This window comes from Pelophylax lessonae (assembly GCF_965119305.1).
Source record: "Pelophylax lessonae genome assembly, chromosome: 2".
NCBI classification, from domain to species: domain Eukaryota; kingdom Metazoa; phylum Chordata; class Amphibia; order Anura; family Ranidae; genus Pelophylax; species Pelophylax lessonae.
In genome coordinates, this window is record NC_138769.1 from 39,258,321 (window position 1) to 39,276,970 (window position 18,650).

Here is an 18,650-nt window from a genome sequence, read left to right on the forward strand (position 1 = left end):
TTTCCCATCTAGTTCCCCTGTTGTTAATTTCAATAACACCAAAGCAGCTGAAACTGATAAACAAATCCATGTCTCATATCAAAAATGAAGGAGTTACTCAATTTATGAAAATTCTGGTACAACAAAATACAACTTCGGAATTGACGTAATGTATTGTATTTGTATTGTATTTTCGGATGAAAACTGTACTGTTTAAACGAAAATCATATGATTTGGTATCGTATGAGAAACATTTTTGTGTTTATTCCTTCGGATAATTTTGGATAAACTGTCATGATTGGCTCTTGAAAACTGTATACTAACAAAAAGATTACCATACAATCGTTTTAAAAGCGGTATTTTTTTATACGATTTTCTGATTTTGTGTACTAGGGTTTAGTGCAGACAGCTCATCTAGTTTACAACTTATAATAAAGTCTGCCAGCACAGTACAGACTAAAAGTGTTACTAAACCCAAGAGCCTGCATTCACTATATCTGCTCTTTCACGGTACACAGAACATGGAAATGCAATTATTTTTATAAAAATAAACTGTTAAATACCTTTTCTCATCAGCAGTTAGAGCAGCCTTGTGACTTCTATCAGTGTCCAGCCAAGTACTGGTTAAAGCGTGGAAGAGGAGTTTTCTGACTGTCCTATGAGACTGCAAGATCCCTGACCCTCTGTCTGGACAGTGCTGATCACATGCACTCTCCCAAGAAAAAAAAACTCTCTAGCAATACACACCAAACTGAGCATGTGCAGCCTGACTCCATAATCTCTGTGTTAACAGGAAATTATTAGGGGACAGTGGAAGAAGGGGAGGATCAGAGAAGACATGATAAAACATCCTTTTTACACAGTGCAGAGGATTAACCCCTTAGGTTCTACAGTGAGTATAACAAGCATGATTTAGTGCATATACACACTGATTTTACTGTTGCGGATTTAGTAACACTTTAATTATGGTAAACACAACTCTCCACCCCAACCTCTCTTACCATTGCATATAAGGGGAAAGCTAAAGTCTATGTGCAGCCAAAATAAACAAAACAGCACAAAATCAGTAGGATGTATCCCTTGTGCTGATTCCTTTTTTTTTAGGAGACTGCGCAGTCTGCCCGTGACTGCCCAGTCCCCCCTTCATGCTGCTGGAATCTTTTTCAGAGTCTCATCAAAAGAATCTGAGTATGTCTGCCCTTTCTGCCCAGCTCCTCCATTCATAGAAGCCGTACCACAGCTACAATGAATGAGACAGGATCTATGAATGGAGGAGGTGGACCTATCAATCATCTGCCCATCCTCCATTCATAGATTGTATTTTATTCATTGAAGCTCTAGTTCCACCTTTTATGAATGGAGCAGCTGGGCAGAAAGTTATGCTACATGAATGGGAACATGAAACAAATATAAAGTAAAGTAGGTATCATCCCAGTTTGTCTGCAAAAGTGAAAATGGGCTTTAAATAAAGAAATCAAATAGATAATTTTTGTTATTTGGAAAAGTGCTGATATGTGGACTGGTATGCTAAAGTTACTCCATGTACTTGTTTTTCCTTTCTAGATGTCACGGTAGTTTCTGCAGGAAGCACGAATACTCTAAACTGCACAAACGAACTGGGAAGAGAATTTATTATGTCTACTTGGAAGGTCCATCATTTTCATGAGCCTCCATGCCATGTCTCATTCATAATAGAAGGAAAACAGACATTCAATGACTGCAATAATCGCACGCACCAGGACATTGGCACACAAAGGGCGACCCTCACCATCAAGAACATCACACTTTTTGATGAAGGAACTTATACTTGTGAGATTGTGAATGAAAGAGGAACTCTACCTAGTACAATTACATTACAAGTATTAGGTAAGAGTCTGAAAAAGACGACATGAGCACAATTGTTATAAATGAAAAGATTATAAAAACAAAAAAAAGTGCAGCTCCGAGTGCTGGCATACAATCACCTGAAACAAGCTAACGAAAGATGTAGGGAGCCACACACTGGTAATCAGCCCGGTCATCATGGAATATGACAGTGGTCTCCAAGCTGTGGCCAAGGGGCCAGATACAGCACTCTGCTTGCTTTTATCTAGCCCTTAGGACACTATTTTATTCACTGACACCAATGAAGGGTACTGTTCCTCCAAAATATACCAACGGTGGGGCCCAATGACACAAATGTTGGGGCACATTTCCTACCAATGACACCAATGATGGGGCACAATTCCTACCAAGGACACCAATCATGGGGCACAATTTCTACCAATGACACCAACGATGGGGCACAATTCCTACCAATGACCCCAACGATGGGGCACAATTCCTACCAATGACCCCAATGATGGGGCACAATTCCTACCAAGGACACCAACGATGGGGCACAATTCCTACCAATGACCCCAACGATGGGGCACAATTCCTACCAATGACCCCAACGATGGGGCACAATTCCTACCAAGGACACCAATCATGGGGCACAATTCCTCCCACTGACACCAATTATAGGGGATTGTTTAGTCGCACACTGGTAATTAGCCCAGTTATGGAATATGACAGTGGTCTCCAAGCTGCGACCCAGGGGCCAGAGGTGGCACTCTGCTTGCTTTTATCTGGCCCTTAGAGCGCTATTTTATTCACTGACAACAATGAAGGGTACTGTTCCTCCCATATATACCAACAATGTGGCCCAATGACACAAATGATGGGGCACATTTCCTACCACTGGTAATTAGCCAGGTCATGGAATAGGACAGTGGTCTCCAAGCTGTGGCTCAGGGGCCAGATGCGGCACTCTGCTTGCTTTTACTTGGCCCTTTGGGTGTTATTTTATTTACTGACACCAATGAAGGGTACAGTTCCTCCCAAAGACACCAAGGATGGGGCCCAATGACACAAATGATAGGGCACATTTCCTACCAATGACACCAACAATGGGACACAATTACTACCAATGGCACCAAAGATAGGGCAAAATTCGTACCAAGGACACCAATGATGGGGCACAATTCCTACCAAGGAAAAAAATCATGGGGTATGATTCCTCCCACTGACACCAATCATAGGGGATTGTTTAGTCCCACTGATGCTGGAACATTTTGCACTCTGCTTGCTTTTATTCAGCCCTTTGGGGACTATTTTATTCACTGACACCAATGAAGGGTACTGTTCTCCCAAAGACACCAACGACGGGGCCCAATGACACCAATGATGGGGCACATTTCCTACCAATGACCCCAATGATTGGGCACAATTTCTACCAATGACACCAACAATTGGGCACAATCCCTACCAATGACCCCAATGATGGGGCACAATTCCTACCAAGGACACCGATCATGGGGCACAATTCTTCCCAAGGACACCAATCATAGGGGATCTGTTTAGTCCCACTGATCCCCCCCCCCCCCCCCCACAGTCTGAAGTACAATAAACTAGCCTTTTGTTTAGAAAGTTTGGAGACCCCTGGAATATGAGAAATCAACTTTAGCTTGTCTCAGATGCCACGCTCCGCTGACACATTTCACCTTCTCACAGGCTTAACCATAGAGCAATGACTAAGCCTTTGGGAGGGTGAAATGCATCAAAGGGGCATGGCTTCTAGTGGAGACAAGCTGAAGCCGATTGCTTTCATTCTGTGACCAGGCTGATTACCGGTGTCTAGCTCCCTATCTCTTCTGTTAGTTAAAAAAGCATAAAGTATAAATACTGCAAACCTCAATCATTTATAACTACAAAGTTACCCATGTAATGCTATATATTCTCCAACAAAAGGGATTTACAAATGTTTTTAAAACTATTATAGACACTATATTATATGACAACAGGGGTCAGATACAGGCACCATCATGTCTGATCATCAGGGGATCTATGAACAGAATCCAAGCAAATTGCTTCAGCTGTCATCTTTGTGACATTAGAGCTTGTATAGTTGATTCTGCTTTCACCACTAGTAGATTTCCGGACTCACGTTGGATCTATCATCGGCCAGATGAAAACTCTCTCTGTCCCTAAAAGCATTGTCAGCTGTCCCTCCTTAAACTCCCAACACACTTGTATGCAGATGGCTACTGTATGGTATGGTTTTATTATGTTTTGCATATGTTATTTATGCTGGTGCTACTGTTGCTTTAAATTCTCTGGCTGATGGTGTGGGGGTCAGGTCATGTATGACATACTTACCCTGCAAATGTATCACATCCTCCCTCTTGGAGTGGACATATACTATATATACTGTATATATGTGCAGGGGGCTGAATTTGACTAGAGAAGATCTGTGATGTAATAATTTGTTTTGTACCACTATCCCTTCTGTAGCACCCTTCTAGGTAGGTGATAGAGAGAGCATAGTTTTTGGGTCTTTCTGCATAACAGAAAGGATGCCAGGTAAATTGATATTGCTATCTACCTACCAGAAAGAAGGATCCATTGGTAGGGTCTGCTCATGGTGCTCAGGTACAGCTCAGCTTGTCTGAAATGTTTTACAGTGGTCCAATAGGGAGGCATATTGGACAGTGGGAGGAAACCTGAAAAGTGAGGTCACAGGCATTGTTATAGCCCTGGAGATTGGCAGAGGAAAGTGCCTCGGTACATGCTAGGATACTGTATAAATGCCGGGGACACATGTGCTCGGGGTCTTCGGCTGGAGAGTTTGGTCCCCGAGGGAGGGGGCGGCTGAAGAAACTGCCATGTGGCCTCGGGTGGTCAACCTGAGGGCCTGAGAATCAGAGAGGAGCTGAACCCAGATGTCCTGCAGAGCTGACTGAAAGGGAGACACTGGAAAGGATCTGATTCTGCCTACAGTGAGTACAGATCTGTGTCATGGGGCCTGTCATGCCTTCAGTGGAAGAGTCAGTGGATGGGTGTCAGTAAAGGGGATGCTAGAGAGTGTCCTGAAGATAAAGTAGTTTCTTCAAGTCTGCTGCTAGAGAAAGCAAAAAAAAACGTAATTCTTCCATACAAGTGGCAGTATGGTTAAAGCAGTGTGTCTGCTTCCACAAATAACTTGGTGAGGCCAAGTGAGAGTTGTCTTTATCTACTGTGAATAGCTCTGTTGGAGCATCCCACTATTCCCTTCTCCCATCCAAGTTTCACAATAAACACAAAACCAAATCCCCGGGACTGTTTATTGAGTAACCAGCAAACGAGAATAACGATGGATTTGTGAAAAGTCCCCTAGTGACTGTCTGCAGGTAATCAGAGGGAGACCCAATAAGTCATCACACAGTAAGCCCTACAGAGACAGTACTACACTTCAATAGGCCCGATCTACTGGGAAACATGTGACATGGACTATGCTACTATGAACAGTTACCAATTCAGATATGGGCAGCACTGGTTCTCTATTGCACCTATTCTGTATACTGCTAGGGACCATGTATTGAACTAGCAGTACAGCCAAATGCACTGCCAATGTTCTAATATTCTACCTCTGTACCAGTTGTGAATGAAGAATCCATAGGCGTGCGCACAGGGTGTGCTAGGTGTGCCTGGGCACACCCTAATTATCCTGTGTGGTGCCAATTCCCCCTGCTTCCTGGCATCCCCTTTCTCCCCCCTGCAGTGCTGCCAGCTTCCCTCCTCTCTTCTCCCACCAGCTGCTGCAGGGGATGCTTCAGGATGGATGGATGAATGAACACAGTGAGTGATCTGTCCGATCACTCCTGTGTTCATTCGTAACTTAAGATTAGTAAACTATGTTTATAATGCTTCAGTTTGTGAATGAACAGGAAGCCGCTCAGCAAAGAGTAGTTCCCATTCATTCACTGTCCAGTGCAGATGAGGCTGCAGAGAAAGGGACTGGGGAAGCTCTGTTCTCGGTCCTTTTCTCTCTGTTTAGACCTGTGTTTCTCAACATTTTTTTAACCAAGGCACCCTTTAAAATGATAGACAATCTGAAGGCACCCTTTAAAATTATAGACAATCTCAAAGCTCCCTTTAAAATTATGGACAATCTCAAGGCTCCCTTTATAATTATGGACACTCTCAATGCTCCCTTTAAAATTATGGACAGTCTCAAGGCACCACATTCTAAAATGTAAAAAAAAACAATAGTTTTACATAAGACAGTAACATCCAAAGATAGGACATCCAATGTTAGAGGTGATTTAATCTTCCAAAGCAAATACATTTAGGCACACTAGTATTGACTAGTATTCCAATGTTTCTCTTTTCCCTCAATTTCTCTCCATCAGTCAGCTGTCACCCCAGTGCTGAGGACAGAGGAGGGTCAAACAAGGATGCTGTGGAGGCAACAGACTTCCTCCCTATCAACTGATGACCTCATTGGTTGTTAGGATGCCAGTGTCTAGTCGTAATGGTGCATAATGAAAACCTGTGGCTTTGTGTAACTAAAGGGCAGGCTTCATCCACCTTTTGGTTTTATACAATTTTTGATCAAGGCATTTTGCCAAGGCACCCCTGAAAAAACCTCAAGACACCCTGGTTGAAAAAGGCTGGTTTAGACCCTTGATATTGTACCAAAGCCCTCCAATGAGGCTCCTAAAGAAATTGTAAAACAATTATAAAAAATAATACTGTAAATTAAAAAAAAAAAATAGAAAATATAAAAACTATTGACACCATCCACTGCCCCACTGACACCAATCTTTGCTCTACTAACACCATCCACTGCTCTGCTGATATACACGCATGTGTGTTTGTGCTCTGGGGTGAACACCCTAATGCAAGAGGCTGCATACACCAATGGAAGAATCCTATAATTGTCTAAATGAATTGGACTTGCCAACTATTCTATTGTCTTAAGTAAAAGAAAAGAATTAAGTCACTGAGAAGTTCTGTGTCACCTACTGGGAGGATATACAGTAAACCCCCGCTCCATCGCGGTTCAGTTTTTGCGGTCCCGGTATATTGCATTTTTTTCAGTAATGTTATTTTACTAATTAAATCATTGAAAATTAAATATTTTTGTGTTTTCCATAGCTCTTGCTCTGTCTCTCAGTATCTTTTATGTGTTTAAATGAGTTTCTATTGTTTTAAAAGTGTGTTTAAAGACCTTAAAATGCTTTTAAAAGTACAGTGAAAGTTAAAAAAAACATGCCTACAGTGTATTTTAATAGGGTTTTTCTATTTCGCGGATTTTCACTTTTCGCGGGTGGGTCCGGAACGTAACCCCCGCGATGAAGGGGGTTTACTGTATTCTAAATAGGAGAACAAAGTGTAACTGTGTTAAAGCCATGAAACCCTCCGGGTTAAAGTATATTAAACATTTGCAGATCAACACAAAAACCTTTCAGTTTGGGACACTGACAGTATAAAGTGGGTATAGAAAAGACTCACCCCCTTTAAAATAATCACATTTTGTTGCTTTGCAGTCTGAAATGAAGACAGACACAGTTGTTGTTTTATTCAGTTGTATTTGCTTTTAACATCCAAGTAAAAGATATAACATCAACATGTCAGAAAAAAAAATAAAAACAATTCAAAAACAGAATCACTGAGTTGGAAAAAGGATCACCCTCCTCCTAAAATGATCTGTAAACTCAATCAGGTGTAGATAATCACCTTTTCAAGGGCATACAAAGCCATTTGACTTTCAACTGCGATCAGCTGTGGTCATTTGGATTAGCTCAGCTTTCCTGGAGCATTTTAGTCCCTGGTAGTGCAACTGAAGCAAACAATCAACTATGGGTGGCAAGGCACTGTCAACAGATCTCCGGGATAAAGTTGTGGACAGGCACAATGTCAAAGGCTTTAGCAATGTCTAGAAGCACAGTGAAATCCGGTATTAAGAAGTGGAAGGTATTTGGTAGAACACAGACCCTCCCTGGATCAGGACATTGCTCCAAACTGGATGTGAGAGCCAGAAGGAAACTGGTCAGGGAGGCTACCAAGAGGCCTACAGCAACTCTGAATAAGTTGCAAGAATTTATGACGAAGAGTGGTAATTCGTGCATTTGACAACAATATCACACATTTTCCATAAATGTGGCTTATATGGGAGGGGTTGCAAGAAAGAAGCTATTTCTCAAGAAAGGCCACATGCAGTCACCACTGAACTTAGCCAAAACGCACCTTGAAGATTCTAAAGCCACATGGAAAAAGGTGTTATGGTCCGATAGGACTAAAATTTTAATTTTTCAATAGAAGGAAAAATGGATGGGGCAGAATACCATCTTGAGAAAAATCTGCTGCCCACTGCCAGAATGTTGTCAATAGGAAGAAGGTTTACCTTCTAACATGACAACAATCCAAAGCACACAGCAAAAATGACCACATACAGTGGTCGAAGGAGAAAAAGGTGAATGTCCTTGCATGGCCTAGTCAGAGCCCAGACTTAACACCCATTAAAAATTTGTGGCATGATTTGAAGACTGCAGTCCACAAACAGTCAAAATTAAATTTAACTGAACTTTAGCAGTTCTGCAAAGAAGAGTGGGCAAATATTGCAAAGTCTAGATGTGCAAACTTAGTAGAGACATATCCTGACAGACTAAAGGCTGTGTTTAAAGCAAAAGGTGGTTCAACAAAATACTGACAGGAGGGGGTGATCCTTTTTCCAACTCTGCATCTGTTTTTTAATTTGTTTTAGTGTTTTCTGAAATGTTAGTGTTATATCTTTCACTTGGATGTTATAAGTTGCACTGAATAAATACAGCTGGATAAAATATAAACTGTGTTGGTCTTCATTTCAGGCTTCAAAGCAACAAAACGTGATTACTTTAAGGGTTGGGGGGGGGGGGGTGATTCTTTTCTATACCCACTGTATATAGTGTCCAGCCAGCTAGTAGGTGGGTGTCTATGGGGGGTTTTGGCAGCCCTTATGATTGAGGGGGACCAATTTGCCTATTGTCCTTCACCCCGCAACTAGGTCCTCATCTTGGAGCCAGCTGTGGAGAGGGGTTAGCCTAAGAACCTGGCCTGTGGGTCTTGAGGGGGAAGTCTTGCATATAATACAAGATATTGAATCACGCTGTGACCCAGTGGGCTACTTAAAAGTGGGACAAGTTCAGCCAGCCCGTACTAAAACACTATAGAGTACTGTGAGGGAGAAGTCCAGATGGCATTGGACCAGGACTTTCAGCATGAAGAAGTTACCATCAGAAAGTACTGTAGTGTGGAGTACTACATAATATGGCTTGTGGGTGCATAACCTGCCCCTATGGGGGACCTCCAAACACATTGACAAAGAGCTAATGGGAAAGCAGTCTTTTATAGTGTAAGAGCTGCAACTTAGGTCAAAATAAACACTCGCTTAAGTCTTGCACCTGATCAGACGTAAGGTGCAAGACTTTGGCTAATGATGGCTTTGGCAATGCATTATGGGACATTCTCAGGAACATTTCCCATGGAATGTTACAAAATGCAGGAAATGGCTGAACAGCAAATGTTGGGTCTGAACTTCGGTTCAGACCAAACACTCAGCTCATCCCTATCAGATACAGTATGTTATAGAAAAAAAGCCCTCAGCCCCAATTACATAAAGTGATCTCAGAAATATATCATGATGCAATGTACCCATGATATTAATGTTATCCAAATGTATAACTATACAGATGATTACATACACTATATTACTAAACCTATTGGGATGCCTGCCTTTACAAGCACATGAACTTTAATAGCATCCCAGTCTTAGTCCTTAGGGTTCGATATTGAGATGGCTCATCCTTTGCAACTATAACAACTTCAACTCTTCTGGGTAGGCTGTCCACAAGGTTTAATAGTGTGTCTATAGGAATGTTTGACCATTCTTCCAGAAGCGCATTTGTGAGGTCAGGCACTGATGTTGGACGAAAACGTCTGACTCACAGTCTCCACTCTAATTCATCCCAAAGGTGTTCTATCAGGTTGAGGCCAGGACTCTGTGCAGGCCAGTCAAGTTCCTCCACCCCAAACTCGCTCATCCAAGTCTTTATGGACCTTGCTTTGTGCACTGGTCCAAATCATTTGTTGGAGGGGGAATTAGGGTGTGGGATTGTTTTTCAGGGGTTGGGCATGGCCCCTTAGTTCCAGTAAAGGGGAACTCTTTAAGCGTGAGCATACCAGGACCTTTTGGAGAATTTCATGCTCCCAACTTTGAGGGAACAGTTTAGGGATGGCCCCTTCCTGTTCCAACATGGCTGCGCACCAGTGCACAAGGCAAGGTCCATAAAGACATGGATAAGCAAGTTTAGTGTGGAGGAACTTGAGTCCTGACCTCAACCTGATAGAACACCTTTGGGATAAATTAAAGCGGTGACTGCGAGCCAGGTCTTCTAGTCCTGACCTCACAAATGCGCTTCTGGAAAAATGGTCAAACATTCCTATAGACACACTCCTAAATCTTGTGGACAGCCTTCCCGGAAGAGTTAAAGTCGGTAAAGCTGCAAAGGGTGGGCCAACTCAATATTGAACCCTGCGGACTAAGACTGGTATGCCATTACATTTCATTTTCATTTAGCAATGTATAGAATGCAGCACCTGGTACTCCTTCATTGGCCTCATTGGCCAACTTGGTCACGTGACCTACTTGTATTGCATAACTGCAGTAATGAAAATTCAGGTCACCAACCTGGTTATATTGTCAGGTAGGGAGGCGTAAATCCAAGGGCTGGCCGGACCAAAATACACATTTTTTGGCAGGTAAAGCAGCTCCCAAATACAGTATGTATTTCATCTCTGTGTTGAGTGGTTTGTTTGGAGTTTGTTTTTAAGGCAATGCAAAAAGCAAAGAGGGTATAAAATGATTTTCTTTATTTTCAGTAACACCGATTGTATTAATAAGGCTAACTAGCTCCAGGTCTGCCGAGTGTCAAGCTATTGGAGGGCATCCTGCCGCAACTATATGGTGGAACTCATCATTCCTCTATGAAGTAACTAATACAACTTACATGGAAAATAACAAAACCACTACAGTAACCAGCACCTACACCCCGAAGGAGGACAATGAGACCCAAGCAATGTGCACTATTCATCATCCAGCATTCCCTAGACCAGTAGTATTAAATATCACAATACCTGCTGCAGGTATGTTTATTGTTTATCTCTCTAAACTATTTGTATTGTTTTGTATCTCAAATTCATGGTTTTATAGGGTATTATGACTGCCATTAAAATGACTCTAAACTTTGCCTCAGAAGGAGGGGGTAAACATTTTCCTACCAAGCAGTATACACTTTTCCTTCACTTGACCACCACTATGTTAATAAGTATTTAAAGCGGAGTTCTGGCCACAAAATTGACATAGTCGATTTTGGGCCATCTGCTTGCTTTTTGTCACCTGAAAAATAAATGGATAGTTACGATTTTTTTTTTTTGTTTACTTACCTTGTTGTTGAAGAAAAATATACTTACCTTTCTTCCACTTCCTCCCTCTGCGGCCTCGGCCCGCGCCGTCACTTCCTCTTTGCATTGATTCCTGGGAGCTGAACGTCATCTCTCCCAGGAATCAATGTGCCTGCACCGGCCCCGCTCGTCAGTTCCGGTGCGTCATTCCCTTCTAAACAGCTTCTGGGCATGGAGGGATGACGTGCCCACACCGGAAGTGACGATCGGGCCGGTGCAGGTGCATTCTGGGAGAAGAGGACGCAGAAGAGGATGCGCTGGCTTCAGCTGCCCATATCCGAGATGGCAGCGCTGGAGAAGAAATTTTCAAGGTAAGTATTTCTTCTAAAACGTAAGTGCTATCTGGGACAGTACAGAGGCTATCCATTGTGGAATGTACTAGCCCTGACTGTCGGGGGGGGGGGGGGGTATTTTTATTGAAAAAACTTTTCGTGGCCGGAACTCCGCTTTAAGTTTGCTGTAGTGGAAAGTGGGAGCTGCAGTTTTAGTGGTAGATAATGAGGGCTGAAGTTGTTGTGGTTGATAGTGGAGGCTGAAGGTATTGTTGTGGACAGTGGGACCTGAAGTTGTAGTGTACAGTGGGAGCTGAAGCTGTGTATTAGACAGTGGGAGCTCAGGTAGTTGTAGTGAGCATTGGGAACTGAACTTGTTATAGTGGATAGCTAAGGCTGTTGTTCTGGACAGTGGGACCCAAAGTTGTTGCTTACAGTGGAGGCTAAAGTTGTTGTGGACAAGTAGAAGCTGAAGATGTTGTAGTGGATAGTGAAGGCTGAGGTTATTTTAGTGGATAGTGGAGGCTGAAGTTGTTGTATAGGACAGTGGGAGCTAAAATTGTTGTAATGAATAGCTGAGACTGAAGGTATTGTAGTGGAAAGCGGGAATTGAAGTTGCAGTGCACAGTGAAAGCTGAAGTTGTAGTGTACAGTGGGAGCTAAAGCTATGTATTAGACAATGGGAGCTGAGGTAGTTGTAGTGGGCAGTAGGAGCTGATGTTTTTGTAGTAGATAGCTGAGGCTAAAGTTGTTGTCGTCGATAGTGGAGGCTGAAGTTGTTGTGGACAATTGAAGCTTAAGTTGTTGTGGTAGACAGTGGGGGAGTGAAGTTGTTGTAGTGGACAGTGGATGCTGAATTTGTTGCAGTGGACAATAGGGACTGAAGTTGTTGTAATGGACAGTAGGAGCTGAAGTGTTTCTAGTGGATAGTGGGAACTGAAGTTGTTGTAGTGAACAGTGGGAGTTGACATTGTTGTAGTGATAGAGGGAGCTGAAGTTCTTGTAATGGACAGTGGAAGCCACAGTTGTTGTATTGGACAGTGAGAGCTGAAGTTGTTGTATTGGGCAGTGGAAGCTGAAGTTGTTGCAGTAGACAGTGGGAGCTGAGGCTGCTGTAGTACATTGTGAGGGCTGAAGTTCTTGTAGTGGACAACAGAAGCTGAAGATGTTGTGGAAGAAAGTGGGAGCTGAAGTTGTTGTAGTGGACAATGGAAGCTGAGTTGTTGCAGTGCACAGTGGGAGCTGAAGCTCTTGGGGTAGACAGTGGGAGCTGAGTTTTTTGTAGAAGACAGTGGAGGCAAATCCATATGAGACCCTTTATCTGAGCACACAGCATGGTATATCAAGAAAGAACCTAAATATTCCAGGCCACATGGGGTGGGGTCTATACTGATTAGGACAAATACCTCTTCCCCGCAACCCTGGCCTGCTGGTTGTGGGATTGTTAGGGGGGACTCCTCAGATCCTTAGAATCCCATTTTAATAAAAATAATATACATCTAATAGATATCTGCCCCCCCATTTAATGAGTAGGGGGTACATAGTATCCCTACTCATTCCTGAAAAGAAGTAAATTGTAAAACACACACAGTGTTTGACAAGCCCTTTATTTATTTTTATTTTTAAGAAATTACAACCCCCTCTCCAGAGTTGTCATTAAGTTTATATATGGAGGTGGGGATGTAGTGACCTCACTCATTAAAAATGGCCCTGGTCATACTTGGTCAGTAATGTCGCTACCACCCTGCCCCTTTGCTTACATGACCAAGGATATTGGGTCATGCAAGTGAATTGGGCCAGGGAAGTCACTGGTTGTTAATGCCTCGGAAGTCCCTGTACCTTCCGGCTTCCTTACCCACCACTGACAGCGGGAAGCTGTCATGTATAATAATGGTAGTAATACCACTATCATGCATGACAGTCAGCTCCCGCTGAATAGGTAAGTTGTTGTAGTAAATAGCAGAAGCTTTTGTTGTGGGGGACAGTGGGGGCTGAAATTGTTGTAGTGAAAGAAAGGGAAAAGGTGCCTTTAAGTGCAACATAAACTAACTTTATTGGCACACTGAGAAATAAAACTTACAGGATGAACAAATAAATAGGCATGTTAACAGCATCACTCAGGGTCCATTCATGACCCTGTGGCTTCGTCTTCCTCTGCCATCCAGCAGCAAGGGGAGGTGTTAGAATAGGGGAGCCCAGCCAGGGAAAGTACTTCTGTTCGTGGAACGCACAAACGCATTTTGGAGCATGCGCAATAGTGCTCCTTCATCAGACTGATAACCAGATAATCCATTGTGCATGCTCTGAAACGCGTTACCGCCCCTTGACGGCACTACGCCCCGTGCGGTCCATGGGCGAGGCGTGCGTTCCACCGTGGCCTCAGACGGAAGTATTTTTCCTGGCTGGGCTTCAGTATTCTACCACCTCCCCTTACTGCTGGACGGGCGAGGAAGACGGAGCCACAGGGTCAGAAATGGACCCTGAGTGATGCTGTCACATGCCTGTTTATTCATCCATCTTGTAAATTTTATTTCTCCATGTGCCAATAAAGGTAGTTTATGCTGAACTTAGAGGTGCCTTCTCCCTTTCTTGCCTTATCAGTTGGAATCGCTTCCACTTTCCAGAAGAGTTGCCCCAGTGTCAGCGTGGCACCCTTCATGACCACGGAAGCCAATCCACCCCCCTTATCATTGAGGATTGATCTCCCTAACAGAAGCACCCTATGTTCTATGTACTTGAAATTGTTGTAGTGGACAGTGAGAGAAGAATATTTAAAATCTATAAACCAATTTGTAATTTGTCAGTGCCTTAGGGCCACATTTTAGGATATGTATGTGAGTTTATGTTTTCTAGCCTGGCCTAAACCATCTTTTCCTGACAAATAACTCATACCTGATATTAACAAGCACATCAATATATCTTTCCAGGAACAAAGAAAATTTGGTGGGTGTCACTACCAGTAGTAGTCGTTATTGTGGTTGTTGTCACCATTCTCCTCCTTTGGCAAAGATCCAATCTCAGGTATACACATAAAATATATTAGAGTGGGGGTTCTTAATCTTTTTTCCCTGAGGATTCAAATAAGAAAATTGTTACTGTACTAACCAACACACACACACACACACACAATTATCAATGCAACTCTATATTTATAATACACCATGGGAAGGGGCAAGGGCCACACATGAGGACCATGATAGAATATTGCCTAAGCTAGTGATATGATGCTAGCTAGTTACCCACAGCTACATACAGTACAAGCTGATTCTGCCTCAAATAATTTACCGTTCCATGGCCAAAACACAGTTTTTTCAAACTTTCTGCCTTATCAAAGAATTCTAAGGGTCTGTTTTTATATTGTGGGTTTTATGTTAAAATGTGTTTTAGCTTTTTCAATTTAAGGCTTACATTATTGATAATTTACCCATATAAACGCATTTTGGGTGTTTTTATCATTTCTGAAAAGTATAGTAAAGCCAAGAGAAATAAAATATTTGGTGTGTTTTTTTTAAAGTAGTAGACATTTACAACTAGCGAATAGCGATCATTTCTTCACCTCACAAGTCAATCTGGATAATTGCCTCCTATATCTTCTGAACTTTTGCAACTTGGTTTCAGTGTTTCACAAACACAAAGGTGGCCTATTATAGCCCACTGGCTAAAGATTAGATTCGGTCTTGGGTCAAACTTAAAATCTTGTGAATTTCCAGACTTTGAATTCTAATTCCAATTTGAGAATTTGCAGTCACAAAATTTTGGTAGTGGCCACTGTGGTTCCTGCCCTATGCCTCCCCCTTATACTATTTGTGGCCCGTTTGGTGTGATATGCTACTTAATCTGTATGCATCCCACCAAATCCAAGTTAAAGTATAGCCTACTATGTGTTTTTTTTTTTTTTTGTGCTGATCTCCTTTGTGTATATTGTTCTGATTTCTGTATGGCTAATTGTATACCATGTATGTTTTTTTTGACTTCTTCAATAAAATGTTTATGGATAAAAAAAAAAAAAAAGGCCCATATTGCCTTACTAAGCCTTTGACCCAACTTAGAGTCTCACAGCAGTCAGTAATGTGTTGGAGCCAGAAAGTTAGTGTATTTGAGCTGGTGAGAGCGGAAAGAGGAGGAGAGTTTGTTTGACAGAATCCTTCCCCAAGCTCTCTCCTGAAATGGAGAGAGCTTCTTTCCTGTCTGACTTGATAGTCTAAGCTCCCCCCACTTCAAGGCACCCAGGTGACACTTCACCAGTAGAAGGAGAGAGACCAGCTCCTAGCAACTCACTGAGAGGCTGAGCCAACTGCTGGTCCAGGCATCTGGGTGGATCCTGACTGTAAAGTCGGGATCTTTCCAGAGCTTGGTCTAACTGAGTGTACTCCTGTGATCCATAGGAGAAGTAGGGCCAAGAGAAGTTTTGGCAATACAGTACTTCTATCTTAGAGTAGAGATCATAACACAGTGCAAATGTTTCAGGGCTACACACTCCTCCTGATTGCTTGTCCCTGGGTTTGTAAAAAACTGTACAGATTAAGTCAGTTTTCAGAAGATATTTATTCAAAGACTACTATTTTAAAAATATTTTATTAGAATATATGTTTGTGGTTAATGCATGTAACTTGTATAACATTACTTTTTTTCTTTCTCATCTTTAGAAATTTCTTTGCAAATAAAAAAGAAGACACTTCGGAATTGCAGGAAAATCCAACTGTGGTAAGAAATGATAAAATGTTCCCAGGACCTGCAAATAAATATTTTATGTTTGTCACATTATTATACTTTTTAGTTCTGCTCAGACTTGGTGGCACTCTTCTTATGTACAAGTGTTTTATTACTATGATCTTTAACCAGTGAATGGCTATCCCATATCTGCATTCATGGGTTGAATATGTAGGGGGTTGTATTGCGCTTCACGGTGTGTTTAAACCAGAACTTCTTACTCCTGCGTTCACTTTTCTTCTAGTCACATATAGTATATAAACATTATATTAGTGTATCACTCTATTTCTTCTTATAAATATCTTCATAACAAAACAATCAATAATATATATATATATATATATATATATATATATATATATATATATTAAAGTGCTGGTGTGTTTCTATATAAATATATATTTCAGGTGAAGAGAGGTAGTGATGTGTTTAAATAGTTATAAAGTGCTCTTGTGCATCAACCTAAAATTAAATCAATCCGTGCTAGTATATAGTAAATGGATATGGAGTGCCTTTCTTCCAATTTAACATATAAAGTGCTTATTTTCCAAAGTGACCAAGTGCGCCAATAAATAAATCTTTAAATAATAAGTGCTTCTGTCTGAGTCTTAAGCAAACAATTCATTCCTTATAGTGCCAAATGCAAACAATATAAAAGTGTCCAAAAACCGAAAATAAATAAATTCAAGATGATCCGTAGTGATTTATATATTCCTCCACCTTTACTTTCCGTGTCTTGGGTTTCTTCAGTGAATACACTTCTAAGTGTCCTAAATGCTCACCTTAGTGAGGTTAGTAATAAGCCTGTATCACTTCACCCTCAGTGCCTCAGTAAAGGAGGTTTTTTTGGTTTATTTAACCACTTTCGGACCGCCCGCAGCAATTTTACGTCAGCTTATAGCCTACCATTGGCTCCCTCTGTTGTCAATTAAAGTTAGTCAGCCAATCAGGAGATAGAGGGGCGGAGCCTGGCTGCAGCTCCATGCCTGAATGGACACAGGAGGGTGGGGCCAGGAGCAGCAATGAAGGACCCGAGAAAAGGAGGATCCAGGCTGCCCTGTGCAAAACCAACTGCACAGAGCAGGTAAGTATAACATGTTTGTTATTTTTATTGAAAAAAAAATTAGTTTTTACAATCACTTTAAGTGGGAAAGGTTTCTGATTGCTTATGCACTTTACAGATTGCTTCAAAAACTCACAATAGAATGTTTTTCATATATAATAAAATAATACGGTATAAATAATATTAATAGTAACCTGGATATAGGGTGGGACCTGACTTACAAAAAAATTTTAAAGCAGAAATGTTGGCAGATACGTTCCCTAAATATTGCTAACTGGCGAATGACTTTTTTTTTTTCTTACTAGATTGTGGAAGATGTGGAGCCATATGCCAGTTTTACCCAAAAAGTCAACACAATTTACAATTCTACCAGCGAGCTGTCAGAAGCAAAGGTGAAAGACCTGACTGCAGCTGATGGAATTCGGAGGATCTACTTCTGAAATTGTAAAAATGACTGCTCTTTTCGAAAATTCTCATGGTGCAGCTATTTAAAAAGCCATACCACCCAAAAGAGTGTAGGTGGAGCCTGATGGACAAAGTCAACCATTTATGTCTTAGATATAACAACAGCAAAATCATCCATCATTCCTGACTCCTGTTCCTATCCACCTGATAGATTTAGGTGTTCTCATCCACTTTTGCATGTTCCAGATCCTCCTATTGCATGAAAAAAAAATATTCAAAAGGCAGAGTGGGAGTCCCTTTAATAATGGGCACAGCAAGTGTGCAGACCCGGGAATTCAGTGCAAAGATCTCCTTATAAGATACAAGAAACAGCTGGTTTACCTTTTTTTTACCATTATAAGTTTTTTTTTTTTTTTTTTTGGTGAACTGATTTAATTTATTTTACCCTTTTTATTTCACTTTTATTGTAATATAATTATTAAACAGAAAACCGAACAATGAATTTTGTATATTGGTTCCTTTTTCAATTTGTTGTGCATAGATCTCCCCCAAGAGGTAGATGTAACCACTGGTTAACCTTTCTAGGTAAAAAGTTTTTGGGTGAACTGAATGTTTTATTTATTTCATCTTTATAACAAAATAATTAATAAACAGAAAATCAAACTGTTATAAATAGAATGCTGTATGTTGGCTTCTTTTTTTCATTATTTGTTGTGATAAGGCTGTGCTATACTGGAGAAACTTCCACTCTGAAATCAGAAGTCACCCAAAATCCCACACAAAAACACTAAAAGCAAACTTGTGGGCTGGGCTTAGACGGCCTAACGGTGACACTCGGAACTGCACTCACTAATGCCTAAACCCAAAGCAGGAAGCCGCGGTTATGTGGCAATCAGCATGAATGCAGGTCTCCCAAACGTAGAAGTGAGCTGAAACTA

General features: G+C 41.5%; 1 protein-coding gene across 1 annotated transcript; it reads left to right on the forward strand.

The window, feature by feature from the left end:
• The first annotated feature begins 1,546 nt into the window (after positions 1 to 1,546).
• Positions 1,547 to 18,254, forward strand: LOC309545716 (cell surface glycoprotein CD200 receptor 1-like). The gene is made up of 5 exons (XM_082245051.1): positions 1,547 to 1,845; positions 10,681 to 10,944; positions 14,462 to 14,555; positions 16,181 to 16,238; positions 17,613 to 18,254. Exons 1-5 carry the CDS (start codon positions 1,614 to 1,616, stop codon positions 17,745 to 17,747), a joined length of 783 nt encoding a protein of 260 aa, XP_082101177.1. The 5' UTR covers positions 1,547 to 1,613; the 3' UTR covers positions 17,748 to 18,254.
• The last annotated feature ends 396 nt before the right edge of the window (positions 18,255 to 18,650 follow it).